Genomic DNA, 25434 nt, shown 5'->3' with positions numbered 1-25434 from the left:
GAGCTTTGGCTTTGTTGAATGTTATGCTATAGAAATTTCACATATTAAAGCTGTACATTTGCATCCTGATGATCGTGTTCCAAAGTTAACACTATTCTCTTAACTTTCACCGTTATATCACCGATGTCCAGTTGGCAATGTAATGTAGTCATTGATAGAAACGGATCGACTGCATGAAGTGAATTCATGTGTTTTTATAGAAGTCGATAAAATTAACATTACCCCCAGTATAGGTACGTGTAAATAATCAAAGACTCTAAATGTGGGCGCTTTAGTGATTATTATGACTACGTTTCACACCCTCATGTTTAAGTGGAGTTGCAATCTTTCCATTAACTGAATATAAAAGAAAATATGTTATTGTCTAGTGAACACTGGAAAGTGAAATGAAACAGCAGAAAAAGCAGTAGGTTAACAAAGGATCACATAGTTTGTTCAAGTTGAGAAGCTGGTATTGCAAAACGGAACTTAGTGACAAATTCTTCAACTTTGGCATTAGATCAAATTTCTCAATCTGCTGGACCCCAAAAAGAATAATTAATGGCGACTCATAGGGATGAAAGTCTGCTTTTTTCTCTAAAACGCAATTCATAAGATTTTACATAAACCCTCAGATTTTCATATTTAAATATATTTTTCATCAGACAAATTGTGTGTGTTATACAGTATGCTTCTTAAAATAAATCGCAGCTAGAATAAGATCAGGGCAACTGGATTTTTAACGGGTGAAGAAATATGCAGCAGGGTTGACTAAATTATGCGACAAAAAAAGCTAATTATGTGGTACTTTTTATGTTAGTATTACTTCATTGTTTTCTCATTTTTACACTTGTTAGCCCTGTCTGGGCATAGGTTGCAGCCCATTAGTACCAGTTCAACAACCAAATAGAGCAATAAGTAACAGAAGGGTACCCAGTAAACATTTGCAAAGGGCATTCCACTGCACAGCAACACACAGCACTGCATTTTCAGCAACTTTTGAACCGTTTGGGCTAGAAACTGTTTTTTTTAAGTCTACAAATTATGCATCTCATGATCGATTATGTGGCAAATGCGGCAAATAAATAATTTGAGAAAAACGGGGTTAATGCACATATTGCCTTTCTCAATAAACAAGTCATAACACTTTTATGAAGTTTCATCTATCTGATATTGCACAACTTCTCACCAGGCTAAAATTAACAACCAAAACAAGTATTATTATTATTAATCACAAAGGTGAAACCTAATGCATTTACCAATGCTTGTTGCAAATCCGTTACCACCTCCTTTGAGTTGCCTGTAATAATTCAATTGTTTGCGGCGCAACAGCAGTCAGAAACCATTTATACATCTACTTGAGATTTGTAATTATGAGAGGATATCCCTTTCAAGATCCCCCCTTGCCGGCCATTTGGAAGGATTCGTTAAACCCAGTTTACGATTCAAGAAAGGCCTTACCGAATTGCAAAATGTGATGAATACAAAACAAAACACCATCTTGCAAATAGCAGGGTTTTTGACTGCAAAATGATTTGCTAGATCTGATCCTTGAAAAGTTAAACGAGGCATCTTACCGATGCCCATCAAAAGTGCAGAACATTTGGTCAACTGTAGAAGAGCGCTACTATTGACATGGACATTGATTAGGGACACTATTGTTCCCTCTTAGAAATCCAGCTTTTCACGATCTTTAGTTCTAGAACCCTAGGTTGTCACAAAATACCTTCAGGTCATAGTTGATTCGAATGGATACTGTAATGAACTTACATTAATAAGTTTCCTGGAGCTGACATGGATCTCTCCTCCCTTCTGTTTGGAAACTCAAACGGGTTTCCAAAGGACCGTTTCCGTAACATCGCTTTCACTAAAATCTGTAAAAGAGAAAAACACATGTAAAAGAAGCCCAATAAGATTCATTATAATTATATGACGCCACATGCCACCAGTAGAAGTGATCTTTATGCAGAAAAAACAGTCCTAGCTCAGTTAACGTGCTCTGTTAGTTTCGGTGCAATGGATAAAATGCTGCAGTGTGATCTCATGAGAGCAATTTGATGCACATAGAAGGTAATTGCCTGGAATTCCTGAAGGAAGTAAATACTTATCTCTAGGTGAACCCACAGCGACTAGACAAAACCACTTCCCATTACTAAGTAGGGATGGAGAATATATTTGTCTCCATCAAGACCCTGACGATTTTTAAGCCTAAGCATCTGACCTCTCATTCGCTTCGCTTCACTACATGCCAGAGGGCAGTGACAAAAACAGAACACGCCTACAACTCCGGTGCTTACACAGGATTGGAAAACTCTATTGACATGGGCCTTGAGACCAGGATGCACTTTTTCTGGCAATGTACTCCCAGGCAGCAGCATGCACGTTGACCTCTTCAACAGGCGTACAAAGTGCTAAATAAATGCAACTAAAATACAAAATTGTAACTAAGCAGAAATGCAGAACAAAAGGCGGATTCAGACAACTGCAAGAAACACTGAGTCTCACGCACCCAGGTGTGTAGGCCAGGAGGGGACCTGACAGCAGGCTCACGTTCCACACCATGCAACTTTTATTATCCCCAGAACACCCTGGTAATATTTTCCTAGGAAATAATCGTACGTAGAAGAACCTGGAGATTCAGGGGGTGTCCCAAGAAGACACTATGGCCACACTTAGCTAAGGAGTGCTTTGGTCTCAGTGTACTGTTAGTGCTATCAAGTTTTAAAGGAGGGCTAAACCAAACTTCTGTAAATCTATCAAAATTGCAAAGACTTCTGTATGATTAAAAAAAAATTAAAAAGGACTTGATATATGAGTGATAGGTTCAATTTAAGCCACTTGATAATGAAAGGCTATGTAGGAGCAGCAATCCCAGGTATATATATGGTTACTGAAATAAATGCAGAAATGCAACAGCAGATGTATGTTTTAGGCTGTTCAAACGTGCGTGACCCACAGGAGTTCTACTACGGAGGTGCTACCATCTGGTGTACGGCTGCTCTGTGCACCATGTTAACTTTGCAGTTGCATACCCAATTACAAGCTGTGTTAGTCTGCATGACAATCTGGCTTAAGGTAAAGCCCCAGGTAAATGACGCCTTAATTGAGCCTTCGTAGACACCGTTCTCCCTCCTCATCATCAATCCCCTAGCCTGCTCTATGGGTTCATCAATACTTTTAGGAGGCTGTACTACTATGCAAGATCTTTTTAGAACAAATGATGACTTCTCGAAGGACTATAGGGAATGCTATTGAAATGCAGTGGAAACATGTGAGAGAGACAAATACAGATATACCAGAGACTAATAGAAGCCATGGGCTGCAGCCAATGGACAAAGAAGGCACCCACAGAGTCCAAGAAAGGAGAGATTTATAATGGCCAGGCATCCTTTGAGCAAGGGAGATGTCATCGGAGGCCAGATTCTGCAGCCAGTCTAGCACAGGAGAGATCAAAGAAACTATGCTCTGCAGTCACTGTGACAATGACCAGGCTAAGGAGGCCAGGGTCTGCAGACACTGTGATACTGGAAAAACTCGAAAAAGACCAGGCTTCAACAACTGTGCATCCCCTGGTGGATATTATCAATTCCTTTAGCATAGGCGTGGTAAACTATGCTGATGACACCCAGTTGATTCTATCACTGGAAGGAGAACAGTCATCCCCATTGGAGAATTTTCATATCCGCATGCAGAATGTGGTCCGGTGGTTAAGAAAAACTCTCTGCAATTTAATGCAGCTAAAACTGAAATTCTATGCACTAAGAGTGGGAGAAGGCCTGCTGCATTGTTTTTTACTTTTTTCTTTTAACATGTCTTAGTCTTCAGTCCCACAGCGTGTTCGCTGCATGTTAGCTAAAAGCCACCAGCAACAGTGAGCTTGTGTGCAAGGTAAGCAGGGATGCTGGTCATGATGGCTTAGTAAACAATGTAGTTGGTCTTAAAGATGGAGCAGGACAGCTAGGGAAACCAATGGAGTTGGATCAAGAAGGGGGTAGGGGGGCAGGGGGGGCGGGGGGCAGCTCGTCATATTTCTTCGGGCCCGGGGTGAGACCAGATGCAGTGTGTAGGATGCCGTGAAGGGGTGCCAAAGTGGAGTTTAAGTGGCCATGGCGCAGGGTGTTCCCACCATCCAAATGGGATGGTAAAAGGCCTGAACAGCAGTTCTAAAGTTGCTTGCTGAAAGAAGAAATTACTCCACTTTCTTTAGGAGAGAGAGCTTGCACCAAGCTTTCATTGTATTTTTTGCCAATGTGTTTCGTGACATTGAGGTTGGTGTTCAAGGTGAACTAAAGTGACTTGGTGTTTTGTGAAAGTTGGGGTTTTAAGCCAATAAGGTTAATGTCATTGAGCTAGGTTTTTACTATTTTTTGTTTATTGCTAATGACAAATAAGGAGAATTATGCCCAGATTGGGTTGAACTACAGGCAGGCACAGAATGAGGTGCAGGCAGTGCTAGGCCTGTTGGATGTCTGGAGCATAGGAGACTTTCAGGTAGAGTTGTGTATCATCTGCAATGGTAAATCTTGCTGCTGTTATCTGAGAGTACAGCCGCAAGGGACATACACCCAGATTCATGAAGGTGCCATTCTGCGATTAGCAATTTGCGAGAAATAGCGATTCGCAATTTGAAAATCGCAGAATGGCATTCATGTAGAAATTCGATTGAAAAAAGCGAATCGCAATCGGCCGCAATTGCCGATTGCGATTTTGCCACAATCGCTTGAATTTCACAGAATCGGCATTTTTCCTTGTAGAAATTGCGATCTCGCAATTAGCGATATCGCTATTTGCGATCTCGCTAACTGCGAGATCGCAAAAACGGGAAATCGCATTTCGAGCCCATTGATGACATCACAACCAGGAAGTAGGCTGTTCCCACCCACAAACAGAACACAGAGCCAGGGAGTGTAAGCAGCATTCTGAAGAGCTCCAAACCTTTGACTGTGCAGCACCCCAGCAGGACCCAAATCCACAACATGTCCCAGGATGCAGCAGGGAGCAGTGGGGAAGGGAGGGAGAGAAAACTCAAGTTCTCAGAACTAGAACTCGAGCATTTGATTGAGGGAGTCACCAAGGACCATGCACGCCTCTTCGGCAAAGACTCCCGGAGGGTGCCAGAGGCAGACAAGCGCCGGATCTGGCTGCGCATCCGCGCTAAAGTGAATTCGGTCGGGATGACCCAGCGGTCAATTGATGACCTCAAAAAGCGCTGGTACGACCTGAGAGGTCGTTCAAAGGAGTGTATTGCCGAGAGGCTAGGGGAGCGACTGGCCACCGGTGGAGGGGAACCTATTGCCACACCAAACACTCCATTGGAGGACCTCATAGAGGACACCATCGCACCAGAAGCCTGCGTGGGGGTAATCCAGCTGGACTCGTCCCGACCCAGCCAACTATCAGAAGGTAAGTGCCATGCGACTGCGACCCTGTCCCCCAACAATGCCCATGACTCCTGAGCTTGTAATATGACATCCCCAGTAATGCAGGCCATGCACACCTGAAATGCCCCATTGCATTGTGGTAGTTGTAGTGAAATCATAAATCCCCAGATAGCTCAACACAGCCAGACCTGTCAAATCAAAGTAATTCCAAAAGCCAGTCAGGGAAAGCAAGCCTACATGCATGTATCAACATCTCATGTGCAAGAGACATAACATTAATCATGCACCCTTTACATCACAGGTGCTGTCGACCAACCCAGCACTGATAGCGAGGCCCTGCACATCGCGTAGACCCAGGAGGACACTGAGGGTGAGGGCCAGTCCAACCAACAACCCGGTCCATCACAGCCACCTGCAGTGCTACCACCACCACCACCCCGTGTGCACAGGGACACCCCTGCAGCCACAGGTGTCCTGCCAACACCACAACAGACACCCACAGCAGTGGTACAGGCCACACCACCAGCGCCTAGGAGGCAGACGAGGCGCACAGCTGGATCAAGAACACAGTCCAGCGCACTGAGGCGCCAGCAGCGTCAGGCCGCAACAGGTACGGGCAGGGCACTCCTTCTTCCTGATCCTGGCCTGGCCATTGAACGCCGCATGCTGGCGGTCCACCATACACAGGCGCGTCACCTGGCAGCAATCCACACACAGCTGCAGGCGAATGGCCAAAATATCGCCCAGATGACCGCTGCTGTCAGGGACAACAGCCAGCTGCTGGTAGCCCAGCAGGACATGTCCCGCCGCCGCCTCCGCCAACTACTGGCCCGCCTGTCGGCCTACACCAGGTCGAACCACATTGTTGGTAATGCGACGTCACAGCTGGCACGCAGGTCACTTGCCATGCAGGGCCAGATGGTACAGTGTTGCCAGGATGTGGCCAGGTCACTTGATCTGCTAACAGCAGCAGTGCTCGGCAGCCAGCCCACTGCCCATGGAGAACCAGGGGGGCCTGACGATGTGAGCGAGGTAGCATCGACAAACAGCAGCACATCATTGCCGCCTGTGCCTGTACGTCGCCGCAGCAGCAGGCCCAGCGCATCAACCCGTGTCAACACCGTCCCTCAGGACTCAGAAAGACGACTTGGTCTCGTCGCAACCGCCAGTGAGAACTTGGACACTGTTGGTGGGGCCATGCTGGAGACCCCTGCAAGCCCTCTACCCCTGCATGGGGAGGTATGAAGAAATACTGTCCTCATGTGACACCAAATAAACAAACGTCCACTTTATTGTGCATTAACAATAAAGTTTTATGGTCTGACTTGAATCACACTCATGTCATTATTACATTAGTCATGCATGAGTGCAGTGTTATGTGAGGGGTATGGGTGCCTGTGTCCTTCAGCAGGATTTTCCCCGCGTGCATGACGCACATGTGGAGGTGGGCGGTTGTCCCCTTCCGACTCACTGCCAGATATCTCCACTGGTATCCTGCGCTTGGTAGCAATGTTGTGGAGGATAGCACATACGGCCACGATGCGGCAGCAGACCTCAGGCTCGTATTTCATGGCCCCACCAGTCTTGTGAAGTATGCGGAACCTGCTCTTCAAAAGGCCAAATGTCCTCTCAATAACATTTCTTGTGCGTATGTGTGCTGCATTAAATCGCCGTTGCTGTGGTGTTGCAGGTTTGAGGTATGGGGTGAGGAGGTACTCACGGAGAGCGTAGCCGCTGTCACCTGAATGAAAGGAGCAGAGGGTGAGTGCCTGTTCTGCGCAGCTACATGATCACAGTGTACTATTTTGGGGCATGTGTACTTACCTAGTAGGTGTCCTTCCCCAAAGTCTCCCCTCGCCAGTCGTGTGTGGATGCCGCTGTGCCTGAATATGAAGGAGTCATGTGTGCTCCCCGGGTACTGTGCCACTATGTCCGTGATGTATGTTTTTGCATTGCACACCATCTGGATATTGAGGGAGTGGTAGTTTTTCCGGTTGCGGTACATGTACTCCGTTTCAGCAGGTGGGCAGATGTGGATTTGGGTACAGTCAATGCATCCTATAACAAGTGGAAATTGTGCAACGTTGTAAAATTGCAGCTTGGTCTCATTCAGGTCCTGTTGGCTGGTGGGGAATGAGATATAGTGGTGTAGCCGGGTCAGCATAGCCTCCAGGAAACTCCTTAGGCAGCGGGACATGGTGGGCTGGGATATCCCCCCTGCAACAGCGACCATCCCCTGGAAGCTTCCGGAGGCCAGGAGGTGCAGGCAGCACAATACCTGTACATGTGTGGGCACGGCATTGGTCCTCCTTGTTGGGTGCTGCATCAGGGGGTCTAGGTCCTGGATCAGCTTGATGATCATTGCCCCAGACAGGCGGTACTTTGCATACATTTTCTCCCTGGTTTGGCCCAGAAGGGTGACCCGCTGGCGGAATATCCGCTCCTAGATTCTAAGTCTGTTCTGTGCTGCTCGCTGTAGCCTTCGCCGCCTCACCACCATGTAGAGTCCTGACATTGTGAGAGTCCTCAGGTCCAGCTGCATGTCCTTAAATGTGTTTGGTCAGGCCTACATCTGTTGGTAGTTTGTTAACCGTTTTTTGGAGAAAAAAAAATGTCCTTAATGGTTACCACCTGGTTTGTGTTCTTCTTAATTTGCGCGTTGCAAATAGCGATTTACGGGTTTATCGCATTTTGCGAATTTTCATGAATGGCGATTGCGAATGTTTTGCGATTTCGCAAATGAATTCGCAGATTCCATGGTTTCTCGCAATTTCAGAATCGCTAATGGCCTTCTTCCAGGTATCTGCGAATTTATTTGCGAAATCGCAATTTTTATTTTGCGAATTCGCATTTTTTGAGATTTCAGTATCATGAATTCCTTTCCTTCTAATTGCGATCGCAATTGCTAATTCGCAGCTATTGCGATCGCAATTTGGCTTCATGAATCTAGCTGTGAATTTAAAGGTTGAAGGTTAAAGGAAATAGTGTGGAACTCAGTAGGGTGCATAGGTGATGAGTATCTTTTGGGACCTCAAAGAGACCACGTGAACAAACTTGGATTGGTTGAAAGGTAGAACTAAAACCAGTGAAGGATATTGCCCAACAATCCTGTTTGAGTTTCCAGCGTGGATATGAGTAAGGGATGGTTGACTGTTTCTAAGGCTAGCTGAGAAGTTAAGCAACATCAGGAGTGGGGTCATCTTCATCTGTGCTTAGGATGGTATTGTCTGTGATACGTAAGGTAGCGGTTTCCGTGGTGCATCGTGAAATGAAACCAAAGTGGTAGTTATGCATTAATTAGTTAGCATTGATGTGATCTTGGAGTTGAGCATAGACAGTTCTTTTAATGTTCTTGCCAATGACGGGCAGGTGATTGATGGGCTGGTATATAGTTAGTAGTTGGTGAAGTGATCAGGGTCTAATATAGGTTTTCTTAGGAGTGAGAGGATGCGGCCTGTCATGACAACTTCTGGGAAGATGCCTTAACTGAGGGAAGCATTGAAAATGGTGAGTAAGGGGTAAGAGAGCTTCTCCAAGAGAGCTATAGAGAAGATTGAGCGTAAGGCATAATTTTCTTAGGAAATGGCTTTGAGGTAGTTCAAAATGTCAGTAAAGCCTGTGAGAGACATTGCTTTGAATGATGACCACTGTAGGATTCTACTAGAAAGGGTGACCATTAGAGGAAAAGCAAGTTTGATGTTATCGATGTGCTGTTAGGTCTCCTTTATGTTACACTGAAGAAGAGGTTGATGGAATGGCACTTGTCTGTGGGGTGTGGGATAAGTGGGTCAAGTAGTGGCTTGATGCAGTTCTTGATTGCCTTGAAAAGTGATCTGCTTCTGGTGGTGGCTTAATTCAAGGTGTTGGCATAAAACGTTGCTATGGCTGATGTGATGAGATGTGTGTGTGTGACTAGGTCATCGGGTTTTCTTCTTTTTTTCCATTTTCTTTCTGGCTTCTGGATAGAGTATTTATTGTCAGTGAGGTATTTAGAGAAAGAGGGTGCCGAAGGTTTTGAATTGCAATTATGTGTTTTCATTGAAAGATCGATGTTTGGATATTTTCCCCCCAAAACATGAAGTCATTTTGAACGGTGTTGGCATCAGATGTGGAGCTGGCAGGTCGAGAGATGAGTTCAGGCAGTAGGTTGTTGATGGAGAAGTTTTTGAAGGATCTGTAAGTTTGGTCTTTTCTTTTGGGTTGACCATGGTATGTTGGTAGGATGTTGAGCAGGGAGATAGGGATGGCAAGGTGGTTTTTCCAGTCCAGAAGCATGTGTGGTTTGCATAGGATTGCTGGTGATGTTGAAAAGACAAAGTCAGGAATGTGACCTTTGGAGTGTTTTGGCTGGGTGACATGTAGTACCACTTTGAGTGAGTCGATGAAGCTGAGGAGGGTGTCACTTGTTTTTTTTTCCTTTAGCTTTTGTTGTCTGGGAGGTTAAAGTCACCCAAGAGTGTGGTGTGGGTGTGTTGGATAGATGAATTGCGATGAGATCTGAAAAATCCTCAATGCTGTCCTTGTTCTGTCCAGGAGGCCTGATGATGAGCTGCAAGGAAGAGGTCTGTGTTGCAGAGAGTGGGAAGCTGCATGACAGTACCTCCACTGGCTTAAGTTTCACTTGCTTGCCTAGTGTGCACAGCCAGGAGGACTTATGGATGACACTGAGGCTTACTCCCGTCTTATGTGCGTGGTCCACATGATGGATGCTGTAGCCTGCGGGAAGGACATCCAAGTTGTGCAAGAATATAGGGATGAGCCAGTTTTATGAAGAGGGCATCAAGCTTGTGGTAGGTGAAAAGATCTATGATATCTGGTGTATGGAGTACTGCATAGCGTAAGTTCATGAGCAGGAGTTGTGTGTTTTGTAGTTTAAGTGTGTGTGGTAGTTAGTGCTCCCACACAAGGAGCTGTAAGTGGTTTCTGGCTTAGAGACAGGAAATATGGTCCATGCATCACAGGGTACCCTTGGCCTTGCAGTTTTCTCACATAGGAAATGTTGAGGAGAACTAAAGAGCAACCAGTGTTTTGGTGCCATGTTTTATGGGTGGTCTGTGCGATGGCAGCAGTAGTCTAAAAACATGGAGGGAGTCAATAAAAATCAAATGCATCTCCTCTTGTGTATAGTCATGTCCCACAGTAAGTAGGTTTCTCGTTATAATTCCAGCGTCTCAGAATCCTCAGTGATGGTGGACATTCCATAATAATGTCATGGAATGTGAAATCTTCAAGACAAGCCTCAGTCAGACAATGGCTGCAGCTGGGGCTTCATCTCTCTTGAAATAGATGAATACCAGATACTAGGGATCGGCAATGCGCAGATCTCATCTTATATTTTAGTTTTACTTCTTGCATGGCAGGCTGATGTGCCCAATGTTGCCCAAGGGGTAAACACAGAGATCCTCTCTTGAGAAGTTGCAAAGGAATGACAAGCAGTGTGGCAGAGAGACAGACTCAGGACCTGCTGGCCTTCAGAAGACTCCTCAAGACCTGGTTCTTCGACCAGTAGCCCCCCCCTAGCGCCTTGAGACCCTCACGGGTATGTAGCGCGCTCTATAAATGTAATGATTGATTGATTGATTGAGAGACAGACAGCAAACAGCAAGGTCTAAAGATATCTTCTATGTCACCTTGCCATTTTGAGGCCAAAGGCACATGTGCTTAAATGCACATTCAAACATCATGAGATGGGGATACCACATCCTTTCATGTAAACCAAACATCTTACACTTGAGGGAAGCAGGGAGTCCTAGTGAAGACAAACTGAATGGACTTACCCTGTAAAGTGTGTGAGCACTTGACTCACTGGGGATTCAGGAAACACTTGACTCACTAGGGATTCAGGAAACAGGAATGTATTCTTTAACTAGAATTAGCTACCACCAACTGCAAGTATTGTCATAGTTCTGCTAGAGGGACTTTAGTCAGTCATGTTGAAAGGAGGCCCACTCTGGGCTAAACTCCATCTCCAGGAGAACCGAGCACTCTATTGGGGTTAACATGCACAAATCCTCATGGAAAACCTCACAGGGGAAACATGCCATGGATTTCCGCAGCAGGAACTTATATAGAGCTGGTAAAAATCAATAAAATTAAGAGCATGGCAACATAGGGTTACTTTGCCTTTGACAACCCACACTACAAAATAAAAGTGAAAAACATACAACCCCTGCTTATCTTGCAGACAAGCTCACCCCCTCTGGTGGTTCTCAGCACACCCACAGCTAGAACACCATCAAATTGCAGACTAAACCGTGTAAAAATGAATAAACAAGGTAAAAAGCTTTTGCCATCCCTACACCCAGGACCCCGAACACCAGGTCCGTATCCATCAGGACCCCAGCAATGATGCTCTATTTGAAGCCTCACCTCTTTAAAGAACACTACATCTCGAAGCATTAGCTGTCCACAGCACTGCTTCCTCTCCTATCACTTGTTAACTTGTGCAACGCTCCTCTGCCTTTTTGCTAATTGCGTCACCAACAATATTTTCAGACTCTTGTTGTTTCTAAAGAACAAATAGCTCTGCTAAAAATAGTCTATCATGCTGCACTTCCAGGCTCTCCTTTCATGTTTTGCTTTCACAATGCATAATTACATATAATCATTATGGGAAGTAAGAAGAAAATTATACTCTTAAAATGGAATACTACTCCAGCACATTTAGGGGCATTTATTCATCTGTAATCTATGAAATGCTTACTTTGCCCATTATGATAGTTACATGATTCATAAATAGCTTCTATTATTGCACTTTTGAGGAAATGTCAATAAACAGTTGGGACTGCTACAGGAGTAACTGAATAAGTACAAGTTACTGACTGTAGTAACTCTTGTACGGGTAGAGTACAGTCCCCTCCTCCTCCTCTAGTCACTGGATATCTCCCGCCACAGAGTGAGATGCTGGAATACAGCTAAGAGTAAAGGTTATATTTTGGGAATGAGGAAGACTATAGACTTCATTCTCTAAAGCGCCCACTGGTGCCTTAATGACTTTCTATCATTCTGAAGGCACAGAGGGTGAGGACACATGGGAAGATCATTAGAAGGAAGGTGGGCAGTGGTAATTTGTGCTTTCAGGCAGACGCGGTCCGTGCAGGCAACAGCGGTGGAGCCGGGTAAGGGGGGGGGGGGATTATGTTATGTTATGTTATGTTAACTTTTGTCTTTTATAGCGCACAGCTACTCCATGGAGTGTCCCGGCGCTTTTAATACAACCATCACAGAGTAACATAACACATTGAAGCAAGGAGAGACAAGAACAAAAGCAGACTACTGGGCAAAAAGCCAGGTTTTAAGGCCTTTCCTAAAAATCAGTAGATTAGAGGTGCTGCGAAGTGACAAAGGGAGCGTGTTCCACATCTGTGATGCCAACAGCCCATAGGAGCGGCCCCCTATGCGAGCCTTTTTTACTCGAGGGACCACCGCCAGAAACAGAGATTCAGACCTCAAAGATCGGGTCGGATAGTAAAAGACCAACCTCTTCTGGAGATATTTTGCCCCCGAAGCATGGAGAGCCTTGTGGGCCAGGGTCAAAGCCTTGAACACAATCCGTTTTCGGACAGGCAGCCAGTGGAGCGACTGCAGGAGTCCCGAGACTCTGGCGCGCCTGTAAAGGCCAAAAATGGCCCGCGCAGCCGAGTTCTGGACCACCTGGAGCCGCTGCAAAAGGTAGTCCGGTAGGCCAAGATACAGGACGTTGGAATAGTCCAATCTTGAGCCAATTAAGGCCTGCACCGTTAACTTCCTGTGATCTACTGAAAGTAAAGGGAAAAACTTACGCAGCATCCTAAGCAGGCCAAAACAAGTTCCAGAGAGACCAAGAATCTGAAACCTTAGCGCCAGGCCATTATCCATCTTAATTCCCAGATTCTTAGCCAACTGGGACGAATGTGCTGGAGGAAACATGTTAACCGGCCACCATTCCTGCCAGTCCGGATCGTGAGGACAGCCGAAGAAGAGTACCTCAGATTTATCTGAGTTGCATTTGAGGCCGATTACAAGGGGCGATGCAGAGGGAAAATGTATTATTTATTTAATTTTCCCTGTGCATCGTCACTCGAAATCTCCCCTTACCCGGCCCCACCGCTGTTACCTGCACGGACCGTGGCTCCTTACAGGTAGCTCTTGGACCCGCTTCTACCAGACTCATTGGAAGACTGAAGAAGTTCTTTCCCAGAGATTGAGCACAGCAAGCATCAGTGTGTAGTATGTAGATATTAATGATGCAGTTCTCATAAATTGCCTGCCACAGAGCTGAGAGGGCTGTGATGCAGACGAATTCCATCGAGAAGCTGTGCTATGAAAGCAACCAGTGCCCCCTGCTTTCACCAACCCTGCAGTGAAGCCATCCAGATAATAAGGAAACCAGCAATCCGTCAGCGTCCAAAAATACAGCAAAGCGCTCAACATCCCAGGTACAAATGAAGGCAACATCTAGCGCAACTTCTGAAGACTCCTCCTAGCAGAGGATTAGCTCAGACTCACTCTGTAAGTGAAACTAACTGAAAATACAACTCTGCATGCCATTAGTTCAAGGGTACTGGCGGGCAAGGGTTCAAAACTTTTGTAAGATAAAACTAAAATTCCCAAATAAGGTAGTGCCATGGGGGTGGCAGCTAAACCTTTCGGGGTCACATTCAAGATACTAAAACTGATGCTTATCCACAACATTTTGAAGGGGAAGTCTTTGTTAAACGAACCTAAAGTTACCGTTCAAAATGAATAAATGGCTGTGGGTTCGAGTCTCAGTAACCTCAGTGGTCATGCTGAGTGAGTGAGTGCCGACGGGCATCACCAGGTTCTCCTGTTGTGAACGCAGGTTCACTATGACTGATAGATGGAAGTGTGACCTCCACCACCAACCTGAGAGAAAGAATCAAAACCACTCAAGCCACAGAGGACCCACCATGTGACTGGAGCAACAGGTTACAGTATCCATTTGATAACTGCTGTTTAAATGAAGGAAGTGTTGGAAGTCAAAAGCTGCTATTCCCAAGTAGCTCAAGAGTAATGTGTCCCTAATGGACATAAGATCTCAGCCCATCCAATGAGGTGTAAAACGCTCACAGAGCTATATGTGGAAGTGCTGTAAGCATCTTTAAATGTCTGGACTGCGTTAATTGCCTATGTCCCAAGTGTAGCTCTGCTCGGTCACTCCACTAGATCACCCACCAAGTGTAAATGCTCTGAACTAGCACCCAGTTCCAAAGATCAGTTGTCAGCCAGCAGAGCTTTCTGGTTGATCTTAAACAGGCTGTAATTTCGTCTCAGACAAACTCCGTTTTTTTTACTGCCTGGCTGGGGCATCGGGTCCGGAGGAGTAGATGGGTGGGGAGGCATCCCCAAGGAACACAACTGCTGCATACAGGCCCAGGCACGGTGCAGACACTTTGTGTTGGCAGATTACTTCAAAGGGGATGGCACCATGGCAGAGAATGCATGAAGAGGCACAGGAAATTATATTTCTATCCATAAACCCAAAATATTAAGGACTCACTGGCGATGAAGGTGGTGAGGTGGCAGAGAAAGGTCTTGTTGAAGGGAAGCTGCCTATGATGGCTGTGCTAACCATAATTCCAAAGAAATCCAACAAGGTTGAAATAGCCTTGGTGGCTGTGGACGCTAAGCTGCTTAGTTTAGGAAATTAAGTATCAGGCATGGTAACTGCCGCGAAGGAGTTGGGTCAAAAGTATTAACATGGGGGGCTAGAATGGATAATATTGAGGAGGAAAAGAGCATTCAGGCTGACTACGATAGTGGGGTTTCTTGGATAATGCTGATACTAGACCACTGGAGAGACACTCTTGAAAACATAACGCACAGTGCACCTAACAGCCTTGGCTTAATCTGCCCAGGTTCATGCTGCCCATCCCTGACGTGGTTCATGGGTTCTAGGTATTGATTCTCTAGGCAGCCAAATGCTGGGATATCTGACCCAGGATGCTCCATGGGGCCTGGATGGAATCGTACCATCCAATTTTGCTTATTAGACAAGGAAGGGTTGCATGTTTTTGAAAGACCTGTGATACTGCCTCTTCTGGTTAGTGGTCCTCATTGTGGTTATAGTGACTAAAGTGAAGAAAATCTGGAATTGAGCGAGGCCTGCCCCATAAACAGAGGAACTGGGTCCCAGATAGGTTTTGAGGCTCTTCAGGCAAAACATTTATTTCAATAAATGAGAGCTAGAATACCTTGAGCCAGGCCTGGCAGCAAAATCATGTTCCCAGATTCACAGCCTGTGATGTCTGTAGAAACCAAGAGTAGGGGTCAGTTACCCTCCTCTCTCCTGATGCCTGACAGTCTGCCTAGTGATCGTCATGGGGAGGAGGCATACAATGACCTACACATCTTGTTGTTTCTAATCTACTCGAAAGGAGCCAGCACTGGTAAGACAGCAATTAATATTCTGTTAGCACTGGCACAGCAGATGAGGACTCCAGTACGTTTTGCTACTAATCGCTGCAGCATCCACTACCTCCTGGATTCATCATTTGCGGCCCTTGCCTCGAGGCAGTCCTCCAGCTGGAGCGAGGTTTCGGTCATTTTTCTGTGGCCTCCTTCAGCACATTAGTGCTAAAGAGTGCTTCAGACTTGGCTGAGGATGTGGAGGGAAATACCAGCCCCAGCATCTGCTCCAGCAGGGGCCTGCGCAGCGCCCCTGTACTAAGAGTAGATGTGCTGTTCAAATATTCAGGTTTTCTTATTTAAAGAAGATATGGTTGTATTTTAGGGCAAAATGTTTCTTCGAGTTGTTAAAGCAAAAAAGTGACTATTTCTGCAACTAACAATTCGAAGGAACATTGCTTCTCTTACTGCAGTGCTTCTGTCTTTAGATGGCTCCTGACAACATTTAATTGTGAGCATGAAACTGTGTGAGGGCTCATGATATTTGCATTGGTTGTGTAATAAAGCAATCGCTGTTTCTTTATTAGAAAATATGTGCAAAAATATATTTTTCCAAGCAAGCAAATAGGTTCAAAGAACTAGCACACAGCGTCCCGCTCTCCTCTCTCTCCTCTCTATGCTTTGCAGTTTGTTTCATAGCTCTAATTTCTAATTTTTCACTTAATGAATGCATGTAATCTGTGCTTTTAAGTAGACTTATATGATGTAGAGGAACAATAGCACTCAACAGCAAATCAGGCTTCATCACTGCTTTATTAGTGCCCTTCAAGTACAGAAATGACCTTGAACGTGGTTGCATGTAAGTGGTCTAGAAGAACCGCGCTCTGCTCTGCCTGCAAGAGGTGGATTAAGCTTTATCAGCCTGGCGGCCGGCGCCTCTCGGTGTGATCTTTGGCAGGTGCGCAGGGCTGTCATGCCAGCAGCACTATGCGGCTAGGACATCTGCTGCGTGATATCGGGGTGTTCTGCATTCCAAGGTCACAGCTGGTTTACAGACTGCCTATCGGCTAGGGCTCTTTACTTCCTGAAATAAATCATTGTTTAACCATCCATCGGTTACCTATGTCTGTAACAGTGCCGTAAAACTGGCCCAAGCAGCACCGGCGGGAGGTGGGGGAGGGCCCAACGCCTTCAGGGGCCCCCATTCAACCCCAAGGTTATAATTATATTTGTGAGATATTAGAGACTTGGGCGCCTTATTACATTGTGCAACAGGCCCTCATCATTTTGCAATAAGGCACTGGTCTTTGTCAGTTATAGTGTAACTCATGACTATTCAGCCATGCAAAAATCATCTACTGTTTTTCACTGAGTAGTGAATTCATGTTTAGGTCTCTCCTAGACAGCAGATATGCTGTCTTTTTGAGACCTTTTGTTTTCATATATAGATCACCACTGGTTGGCATTACAGGCCAGTCTCATGTGCTTGCTTCTTATTGGTCAGCTGCCATAGGCTTCCTTCCCCTTCATGTGTTTGTCCTTCACCTGGAGCATGGACGCATTACTCCTGTTCTTCAACTGCTCATTTTTTTAGGTGCCTTTTTTTCTTTGTGTTAAGTGCTCTATCAGAGAACGTCTTTTTCAGCTGGCTCCCTTTTGTACCTCTCCCCTATCTGTGCTCCTTTCTCCCTCCCTCGTCCATGTAGCTACCACCTGCCCTTCCTCCTCCGTGTTACTTGCCGCAATCTAGCCTCCCTCTTTCTGTTGCCGTCCGTGTTGTAATTTGCCCCAACCCGCCCTTTCCTCCTTCAATTGTCATCCATGTTGATGCTTGCCCCAACACGCCCCTCCCTCCTTCAGTTGTTGTCCCTGTTGAGGCTTGCTTCCGCACCCCTACCCTCTGTTATCTTCCTAGTTTTGTTGCATGCCCCCACCCTCCCTCCCTCCCTCCTTCAGTTGTTGTCCCTGTTGAGGCTTGCTTCCGCACCCCTACCCTCTGTTATCTTCCTAGTTTTGTTGCATGCCCCCACCCTCCCTCCCTCCCTCCTTCAGTTGTTGTCCCTGTTGAGGCTTGCTTCCGCAGCCCTACTCTCTGTTATCTTCCTAGTTTTGTTGCATGCCCCCACCCTCCCTCCCTCCTTAAGTTGTCATCCCTGTTGAGGCTTGCTTCCGCAGCCCTACCCTCTGTTATCTTCCTAGTTTTGTTGCATGCCCCCACCCTCCCTCCATCCTTCCGTTGTTGTCCCTGTTGATGCTTGCTTCCGCACCCCTACCCTCTGTTATCTTCCTAGTTTTGTTGCATGCCCCCACCCTCCCTCCCTCCCTCCTTAAGTTGTCATCCCTGTTGAGGCTTGCTTCCGCAGCCCTACCCTGTGTTATCTTCCTAGTTTTGTTGCATGCCCCCACCCTCCCTCCCTCCTTCCGTTGTTGTCCCTGTTGAGGCTTGCTTCCGCAGCCCTACTCTCTGTTATCTTCCTAGTTTTGTTGCATGCCCCCACCCTCCCTCCCTCCTTTAGTTGTTGTCCCTGTTGAGGCTTGCTTCCGCAGCCCTACTCTCTGTTATCTTCCTAGTTTTGTTGCATGCCCCCACCCTCCCTCCCTCCTTCAGTTGTTGTCCCTGTTGAGGCTTGCTTCCGCACCCCTACCCTCTGTTATCTTCCTAGTTTTGTTGCATGCCCCCACCCTCCCTCCCTCCCTCCTTAAGTTGTCATCCCTGTTGAGGCTTGCTTCCGCAGCCCTACCCTCTGTTATCTTCCTAGTTTTGTTGCATGCCCCCACCCTCCCTCCCTCCCTCCTTCCGTTGTTGTCCCTGTTGAGGCTTGCTTCCGCAGCCCTACCCTCTGTAATCTTCCTAGTTTTGTTGCATGCCCCCACCCTCCCTCCCTCCTTCAGTTGTTGTCCCTGTTGATGCTTGCTTCCGCAGCCCTACCCTCTGTTATCTTCCTAGTTTTGTTGCATGCCCCCACCCTCCCTCCCTCCTTCAGTTGTTGTCCCTGTTGAGGCTTGCTTCCGCAGCCCTACCCTCTGTTATCTTCCTAGTTTTGTTGCATGCCCCCACCCTCCCTCCATCCTTCCGTTGTTGTCCCTGTTGATGCTTGCTTCCGCAGCCCTACCCTCTGTTATCTTCCTAGTTTTGTTGCATGCAAACACCCTCCCTCCATCCTTCCGTTGTTGTCCCTGTTGATGCTTGCTTCCGCAGCCCTACCCTCTGTTATCTTCTTAGTTTTGTTGCATGCCCCCACCCTCCCTCCCTCCATCCTTCCGTTGTTGTCCCTGTTGATGCTTGCTTCCGCAGCCCTACCCTCTGTTATCTTCCTAGTTTTGTTGCATGCCCCCACCCTCCCTCCATCCTTCCGTTGTTGTCCCTGTTGATGCTTGCTTCCGCAGCCCTACCCTCTGTTATCTTCTTAGTTTTGTTGCATGCCCCCACCCTCCCTCCCTCCTTCCGTTGTTGTCCCTGTTGATGCTTGCTTCCGCAGCCCTACCCTCTGTTATCATCCTAGTTTTGTTGCATGCCCCCACCCTCCCTCCCTCCGTTGTTGTCCCTGTTGATGCTTGCTTCCGCAGCCCTACCCTCTGTAATCTTTCTAGTTTTGTTGCATGCCCCCACCCTCCCTCCCTCCTTCAGTTGTTGTCCCTGTTGATGCTTGCTTCCGCAGCCCTACCCTCTGTTATCTTCTTAGTTTTGTTGCATGCCCCCACCCTCCCTCCATCCTTCCGCTGTTGTCCCTGTTGATGCTTGCTTCCGCAGCCCTACCCTCTGTTATCTTCTTAGTTTTGTTGCATGCCCCCACCCTCCCTCCATCCTTCCGTTGTTGTCCCTGTTGATGCTTGCTTCCGCAGCCCTACCCTCTGTTATCTTCCTAGTTTTGTTGCATGCCCCCACCCTCCCTCCATCCTTCCGTTGTTGTCCCTGTTGATGCTTGCTTCCGCAGCCCTACCCTCTGTTATCTTCCTAGTTTTGTTGCATGCCCCCACCCTCCCTCCATCCTTCCGTTGTTGTCCCTGTTGATGCTTGCTTCCGCAGCCCTACCCTCTGTTATCTTCCTAGTTTTGTTGCATGCCCCCACCCTCCCTCCATCCTTCAGTTGGTGTCCCTGTTGAGGCTTGCTTCCGCAGCCCTACCCTCTGTTATCTTCCTAGTTTTGTTGCATGCCCCCACCCTCCCTCCATCCTTCCGTTGTTGTCCCTGTTGATGCTTGCTTCCGCAGCCCTACCCTCTGTTATCTTCCTAGTTTTGTTGCATGCCCCCACCCTCCCTCCATCCTTCCGTTGTTGTCCCTGTTGATGCTTGCTTCCGCAGCCCTACCCTCTGTTATCTTCCTAGTTTTGTTGCATGCCCCCACCCTCCCTCCATCCTTCCGTTGTTGTCCCTGTTGATGCTTGCTTCCGCAGCCCTACCCTCTGTTATCTTCCTAGTTTTGTTGCATGCCCCCACCCTCCCTCCCTCCTTCAGTTGTTGTCCCTGTTGAGGCTTGCTTCCGCAGCCCTACCCTCTGTTATCTTCCTAGTTTTGTTGCATGCCCCCACCCTCCCTCCATCCTTCCGTTGTTGTCCCTGTTGAGGCTTGCTTCCGCAGCCCTACCCTCTGTTATCATCCTAGTTTTGTTGCATGCCCCCACCCTCCCTCCATCCTTCCGTTGTTATCTGTGTTGTTTCTTTCCCCAGTCCATCCCAGCTTCCGTTGTCCATGTTTACCCCTGACTCACCTCCTTGCATGTTGCCTCCCGCCCCTCCCTTCATGTTGCCAATCTGTGCTGCCTTCGGCCCCCTCCATCTGTGTTGCTTCCACACCGAAATATGGGGAAAAAGGGCTATGATGCATCCAGAGCTTTTTTCCTCGCACCTTCTTTTGTCCATGTTGCCCTCCGACAAGCTCCTTCGCAACCTCTGTGTTGCCTCTCGTTCCAGAGCAATAAAAAGTGCTGTGACGCAGCCAGGGCTTTTTAATTTTTTACATTTCTTTACCTTTAGCCGTACTGCTGTATAACATGGGTAAAAGACATTGACAAAGCTAATAGCGCTCTCCTAGTAGTGACATAATGGCTTTGCCAATGCTTGTTCACAATGCCAAGGTTAGAAAATATGTTTGAGGGATGCTCTGGTATTTTGCATTTAGTTGCAGGATTTTGCATCAGTGCACATCATCACCAGGCCCCAAAAAATGACATCCAGAAACCCACAGCCCTAATGTGTCTCTGGCTTGCGGTCAACGGTTGCCGCCGGTGAAACCAGAGTAGGCTCAGATGGTGGAAACATTGCGGCTCCCCGACTCTAAATAGAGAGGGGGCACCACAGGTTTGGTGGACATGGCACGCTGACATTACTTGGCAGAGTACCCTGTCTGCAAACTTTAAATGAGGTCCATTTGTCTTCTCAGAAGAACCACAGTAACAACACCCCTGTTCCTTACATTCAACCTACAAGCTCGACACCAATGTTTAAACAGTTTCTGAGCATCAAGAATTCCACAGCTAATTCTTACACCCTCCATATGGCTGCTGTTAGAAATCGGGTTACTGGTTGACTTGTGTGTGAGCCCTGGTCAGGCAGCAACCACATTCCTAGTCAGGGTAAGGCACAAGCAAACCTAAAATTACCCTGTGCTCAACCCCTGGTAGCTTGCCACAGAGCAGTCAGGCTTAACGAAGAGGCGATATGTAAAGTATTTGTGCAACACTTTGCACAGTAAAATAGTGAAAACATCACACAAAATATTCACACACCAGGTTAGAAAAATATAGCTTAATTTAATAACTAAAACAAGGCCAAAATTACAAAAATCCAATCAGTAGTACCAGAGATATTGAGAGGTTTTTAGAGAAAATAGTGCCAAAAAGGGTAAGGCGACAACTGTGGATATCTGGACGCACTGGACCTAGACAAAGTCACAAAGCCAGCATGACCACGACAGAGTGCAGGCCAGCTAATGGGACCCAGTTAGGCCCAATGAATAAAGTACCTTAAATCCTGGCTTGTGGAGCGCTGCATGGATCATGGATCTACATTGAAGATGAGTCACACAGCTGAAGCGATGTGTTGGTTCCGTGATGCCACAAGGCTGCGGTGTGAGATTCTGCTGCATCGATGATGAGGATGAGGATTCCGTCGACGGGGCTTGTGATGTACAGTCTGGCATTGGGGCTGCGGTGCGCAGTCGGGGCGATGTATCGGTTCTGAAGAGCTGCTATGTGGAGTCAGATGTCGAGGCTGCCATTGATGGGAGATGCAAGGGTCAGTACAGAGGATGTGTCACATAGTGAAAGTTCTGAAGGTGATGCGGGCTACAGTGGCGATACGAGTCTTTGAAATGGGTCCAATCCATGTAACAACAGATGTGTGTCAGCTCTGCTCGGGGTTGCACCGCGCAGCAGAGGTGATGTGTAAGTTCAGCTGGATCCGTAGAGGCTGACAAAGTACATTAAACCCACTTCCAAGGGTGCCCAACTGGGGTGGCATCACTTGGCAGAGTAGGTTCACAGATGGCACAGTCCAGGTGCCAATTCAAGGTGGTTGGAAGCCTGTTATGCCCCAGAGACTTCAGATCAGAGGCAAGGCAGCTAGCCCTTGGATTCACTCTGGGTCCTGGGCTCTAGTTTTGCAGGCCCAGTCCTTCTCACCCAGACAAGAGGGCAGCAGGTCAGCACAGCAGGGCAGCTGTTCCTTCTGAGTAGCAGTCCAGCAGAGCGGCAGTCCCTGTAGCAGCACCGCAGTCCTTATTTGGCAAGAAATCAATCTGCAAAGTTGGGGAATGACACCGGCACTGTAACCTGGAAATGTGTCCTGATGAATGTCAGATCGCTGATTAAACATAGCACAGAGAGTGCTTTATTCATAGAAGGTGAAGACATTAAGATAGCTTTCATTACAGAATCCTGGACGGACAATGCCTCGGGTCCGGATCTGATCAAGGCGACCCCTCTTAATTTTGTTTCGGACACTCTGAACAGGCCAAAGGGAAAAGGGGGCAGACTTGCTGTGATCTACCATTCTTCCATTATCGCCTCCTTTAGCTCGGGAGAGGTGGAAGGCTGCGAGGCATTAGACTTCTCCTTCCATTTATCTACCCAGTATACCTTCCAAGGTTCACTTGTCTATAGACCACCTGGCCTCAGAGCCCACTTCATTGAGAAGGTGGGCAAAATCATGGAAACAGGTATTATGGTGTGCTCCTATACTATTTTAGGGGATTTTAATTAACATTTGGAAACTACATCAGATCCAGACAGAGCCAAAAAGCTAGACTTGATGAAGTGTAGTAATTTAGAGCAACTGGTGACAGAGGCGACTCATCAGGCAAGACACATACTGGATGGCATTTTTTCTAATAATCCGCTACCATGGTTGGACCATAAAGCTGTGATATTTAATCTTAATATTCCCGAGCGCCACCCTGAGAAACCAGTTAAAAAAAGACAACTGGAGAAAAGAGTGTGGAATAAAGTAGTGGCCGAGGATTTGCGTGACATAAGACCATAATTACGCCGCCCGCTAACTTAGAAAAGGCTACAGGTACCTACAATTGCTGACTTGAAACAGCAGGGAACAAGCTTGCTCCTATACAAAAGTTCTATCCTACTAAAGGCAACCCTCTGCTCCTTAGTACACACAGGAACTAAGGGTAAAGAAATTAAGTTGTAAACATATGGAGAGAAGATGGATAACGGAGTACAAGGATAGCGATAAGGAGGAGTATAAACGAGGCCTTGACATATATAAACAGCAGATTCATCAGGCAAAGCTTCTATTTTACTCCATGAAGATCAATAGAGCTACTTACTCTGCTAGGGAACTATTCAATACACTCACCAGTCTGGCCAATCCAGTGGCTATTACAATTACACCTAGTCAGGCGCTCTGTGATACTTTGGCCAGTTTCTTCTATGCGAAAGTGAATACCATTTTTTCCGCTTTCACCAATGTAATTCCGAAAACCATGGCGGGTCAAGCAGATAATCTGTAGCTAGATAATAAAGGGTCATTGGACAATTTTGCTCAGCTTACTACCACAGAAACTGCTAACCTCCTGATGCAGGTGAAATCTGGCTCCCCTTCGGATCCCTGTCCGATAGCAGTTTTAAAGTTAGCAGCAGAGCCTGTCACTCGTCTATTGACACCCATTTTCAATGCGATGTACAGAGAAGGCTATTACCTGTTCTGCCCTTACTAAAGAAACCGAACCTTGACACTAAAGATCCTAATAATTTTAGGCCAATATCCCGACTTTCGATTCCAGCTAAAATTGTCAATAGACATATAAATACACAGCTTAGCTAATTTCTGGAACTCACACAAGCTCTGTACCAAATGCAGTATGGCTTTCGAGGGGGCCACAGTACTGAAGCAGCACTTTTGAAATCCACCAAAGTGATTCAGACTATTTTAGATCAAGATGGCAAGGCTGTTCTGAATATGCTAGATCTCTCTGCAGCATTCAACACGGTCCATCACGATTTGTTGATGGACCGGCTGCAGGAGATTGGTATACGGGGGGGGGCAGCAGGGAGACTCTTAGGATAGTTCTTGTCGAACCGGAGTCAACAGGTGGCGCTGGGGGAATTTGTATCAGACCCTTTTTCACTACCATGTGGGGTCCCGCAGGGGTCCTCACTGAGTCCGACATTATTTAATATATATGTACCTCTATGGCGCCTCTTATTATGTCATTTGGGTTTAGTGTGACTACTTATGCGGATGATACGCAAATTGTGGTGTCTCTTTTCCATCGGAGGCAAAAGACACAGCTCTCCGTTCTAAAGAGTGTATGAACGCTGTAGGGTGTTGGATGGCCCAAAACTGCCTTAAATTAAACTCCAGCAAGACGGAGGTACTATGTTTTGGCAATGATCCTAATTGCTGGACACCAGAGTAGTGGCCTGATACCCTGGGCCCCCTCCCCGCCCTGAACAAGAAGGTTAAAAACCTTGGTGGGTGGGTGGACCAGAAGCTCAATTTTAAAGACCAGATAATTGCAGTGACCTCGGCCACGTCTTTTGTGCTCAGATCCTGTAAGAAAATTGTCATTTATACCCACAGAATGCCGAAAAACAGTTATCACTTCCCTCACCATGTCGAGGCTGGACTACTGCAATAGTCTGTATTTTAACATTCAGGAAGGATTAATGCAGAGGCTGCAGCTCCTGCAGAATGCTGCCAGACTGGTGTTGGGCAACCCAAAATACGCCCCAATAGCGAATGAGATACGGAAATTGCACTGGCTGCCAGTTAGGAAGCGTACCTGGCTCAAGGCATTGTGTCTGGTTCATAAAGCACTCTACAGAGCAGGACCGGCCTATCTAAAAGAGCATCTGTACTGGTATACTCCAAATAGACCACTACGTTCATCTGATGCCAAACTGGTCTATGTGCCATTTGCAAAAAAGCCACATGGAGGGGGGGGGGCAAAAGCTTTATAGTTAATGCAGCCAGAGCCTGGAATCAGCTTCCTCTGTATTTGAGAGTTATGTTGAACCTTCTCTTCTGGCTTTTCGAAAAGCCTTAAAAACTTGGTTGTTTGCAGACAAGCATGACTCTGTTTTCAATCCTTAAGGAAGTTTTCACATAGCGCCAGGACACCCACGGGTAACGGTGCACCCAATAAATGCTATAACATATTTCTGGCAGAGAATCCACAGTTCCAGAAGTGTACTGAAGTGGTGGCATCTGATGTCCTTCTTTTAAACACAGTGGTGCCTGTAATGTGGGGAGAAGCCTCTATAGACATGCC

General features: G+C 46.8%; 1 protein-coding gene across 3 annotated transcripts in view; it reads right to left on the bottom strand.

The window, feature by feature from the left end:
- CAMKK1 (calcium/calmodulin dependent protein kinase kinase 1) overlaps positions 1–25434 on the bottom strand; it is a 1207414-nt gene that overhangs the window by 165348 nt on the left and 1016632 nt on the right. For 2 of the 3 annotated variants that reach the window (XM_078679690.1, XM_078679691.1), the window contains one exon: positions 1750–1853. In XM_078679690.1, coding sequence (XP_078535816.1) covers positions 1750–1853 — 104 coding nt within the window. Of the gene's footprint in view, positions 1–1745; positions 1854–25434 lie in introns of those variants that run through there. The other variant, XM_078679692.1, reaches the window with a different exon arrangement.

The sequence above is a fragment of the Lissotriton helveticus genome, chromosome 3_1 (assembly GCF_964261635.1).
Source record: "Lissotriton helveticus chromosome 3_1, aLisHel1.1, whole genome shotgun sequence".
In the NCBI taxonomy this organism is placed as follows: Eukaryota; Metazoa; Chordata; class Amphibia; order Caudata; family Salamandridae; genus Lissotriton; species Lissotriton helveticus.
Note: the sequence above shows the minus strand (reverse complement) of the source record. Positions and strands in the feature narration are given on the sequence as shown.